The 1566-nt window shown below is 46.7% G+C and overlaps 1 protein-coding gene across 1 annotated transcript in view; it reads right to left on the bottom strand.

Moving 5' to 3' along the window:
* Nucleotides 1-487: 487 nt before the first annotated feature.
* Nucleotides 488-1566, bottom strand: part of T265_03428 (hypothetical protein) — a gene marked incomplete at both ends in the record, with an annotated part of 2993 nt that continues 1914 nt past the window's right edge. The window contains one exon of the mRNA XM_009167912.1: nucleotides 488-625. Within this exon, the coding sequence (XP_009166176.1) occupies nucleotides 488-625 (138 nt within the window). The remainder of the gene's footprint in view (nucleotides 626-1566) is intronic.

Below are 1566 nucleotides of genomic sequence, written 5' to 3'. Positions count from 1 at the left end.
AGGAAGTGACAGAGCAAAACTCGAAACGTTACGTCAGTCTTAGCTTGTGCTTCTGGTGCACGCGTACAGCTAATCAGTTAGCCTTGTTCACCTGACTTACGGGGCAGTTGGATTGCAAACGTTTCATCACCAATCGAGGTGACATCGTCAGTGCGGGGTTGAGTGGGTGAATTCCTCCTTTCTGCCTCTGATTACACAGCTTCTAAGCAGTATCTGGTAGTTCTGGAAACGGTCCTCGTGTAGTTTGATTGGTCTCCTGTGAATCTGACGTGGTCTCAATATCCTGTGTCTGGATGGTTCGTTGGGTGCATTCGATTCGGCGGTTCTGTATGTGGTTGTCATGCTGTGATTCGGTCGTTTCCTTCTTGCCGAGAGACCACGTCAGATTCACAGGAGACCAATCAAACTACACGAGGACCGTTTCCAGAACTACCAGATACTGCTTAGAAGCTGTGTAATCAGAGGCAGAAAGGAGGAATTCACCCACTCAACCCCGCACTGACGATGTCACCTCGATTGGTGATGAAACGTTTGCAATCCAACTGTCAAGCTCGGCAAACAGACCAACAACCATGGTGGAGTCAGTTGACGATGTCTTTAATTCGTTCGGTTTTCCTCTATATACCTGATAGCTCTTTGTTTTCAACAGACCTGGTTTTGTTCAACTGGCATACCGCTCGTTAGTGTTGGTTATCTAGGCGCGGCTGTGTCCTGGAAGACGCAACGCGCCGAAACAGTCGTTAAAACAAACAATGGTTCTACAAACATAGACCACAAACAGCCCGTGTGAGCCGAGCGTTTCCCGATAACAAAAACCGGCGGTTTCACAATACCATGCCCAAAACAATTGCCGATGTTTCCAGTCGCAACGATGCCCATCAACGTCTTGTAGCAGGAAACTAGCAAACAGAACGCCTAAACTAATAAAAGGGGGGAATTAATGAGGCAAACAAAAGAATTTTTAACTTTCCAGCCTTTAGGGCTGAACAAACACAATGGGAATGCTGGATATCTGGGGTTAGAAACTGGTCGGCAAACTAACATTGAAGCCAGTCCACTATGAAATGCCGAGAAGCCCTGCGCAACTGTTTCAACCTTATTGGGACGCATCAGCTTTGAGCATCTTATGAGACTACAGAGTTTTGAGCCAGCGACCCTCTGATGGGTGGCTGAACACTTATTTGTTAAGGCATGAGCTGACTATCAACAGTTCGGTCAACTATGGAAAACGAACAACGAGTGGGGCGAATGTATAGAACCGCCTAGCAGTGTGGTTTCACAGGAATATATCTGAGTTATATTTTACGGTCGGTCCAACACAAACCTTCATACAGTTCAAGCAACCTGTGTCAGATCAGCCATTGACTCAGCTTTAGTTTACACGTATTACGTTGATACAGTTAAACCATTCTAGAGCCAACGCGTACAATCCGGGCCAAATACGCTTGTTTCGCATGTAAGGACGCTGTAGGGTGAGTTGTGTATATGGTCGTTGGCTTGTTCGCTGAGCTGGGCAATTTGGTTGCAAACGTTTCATCACCAATCGAGGTGACATCGTCAGTGCGT

Source organism: Opisthorchis viverrini (genome assembly GCF_000715545.1).
Source record: "Opisthorchis viverrini unplaced genomic scaffold opera_v5_49, whole genome shotgun sequence".
Classification (NCBI taxonomy): Eukaryota; Metazoa; Platyhelminthes; class Trematoda; order Opisthorchiida; family Opisthorchiidae; genus Opisthorchis; species Opisthorchis viverrini.
Note: the sequence above shows the minus strand (reverse complement) of the source record. Positions and strands in the feature narration are given on the sequence as shown.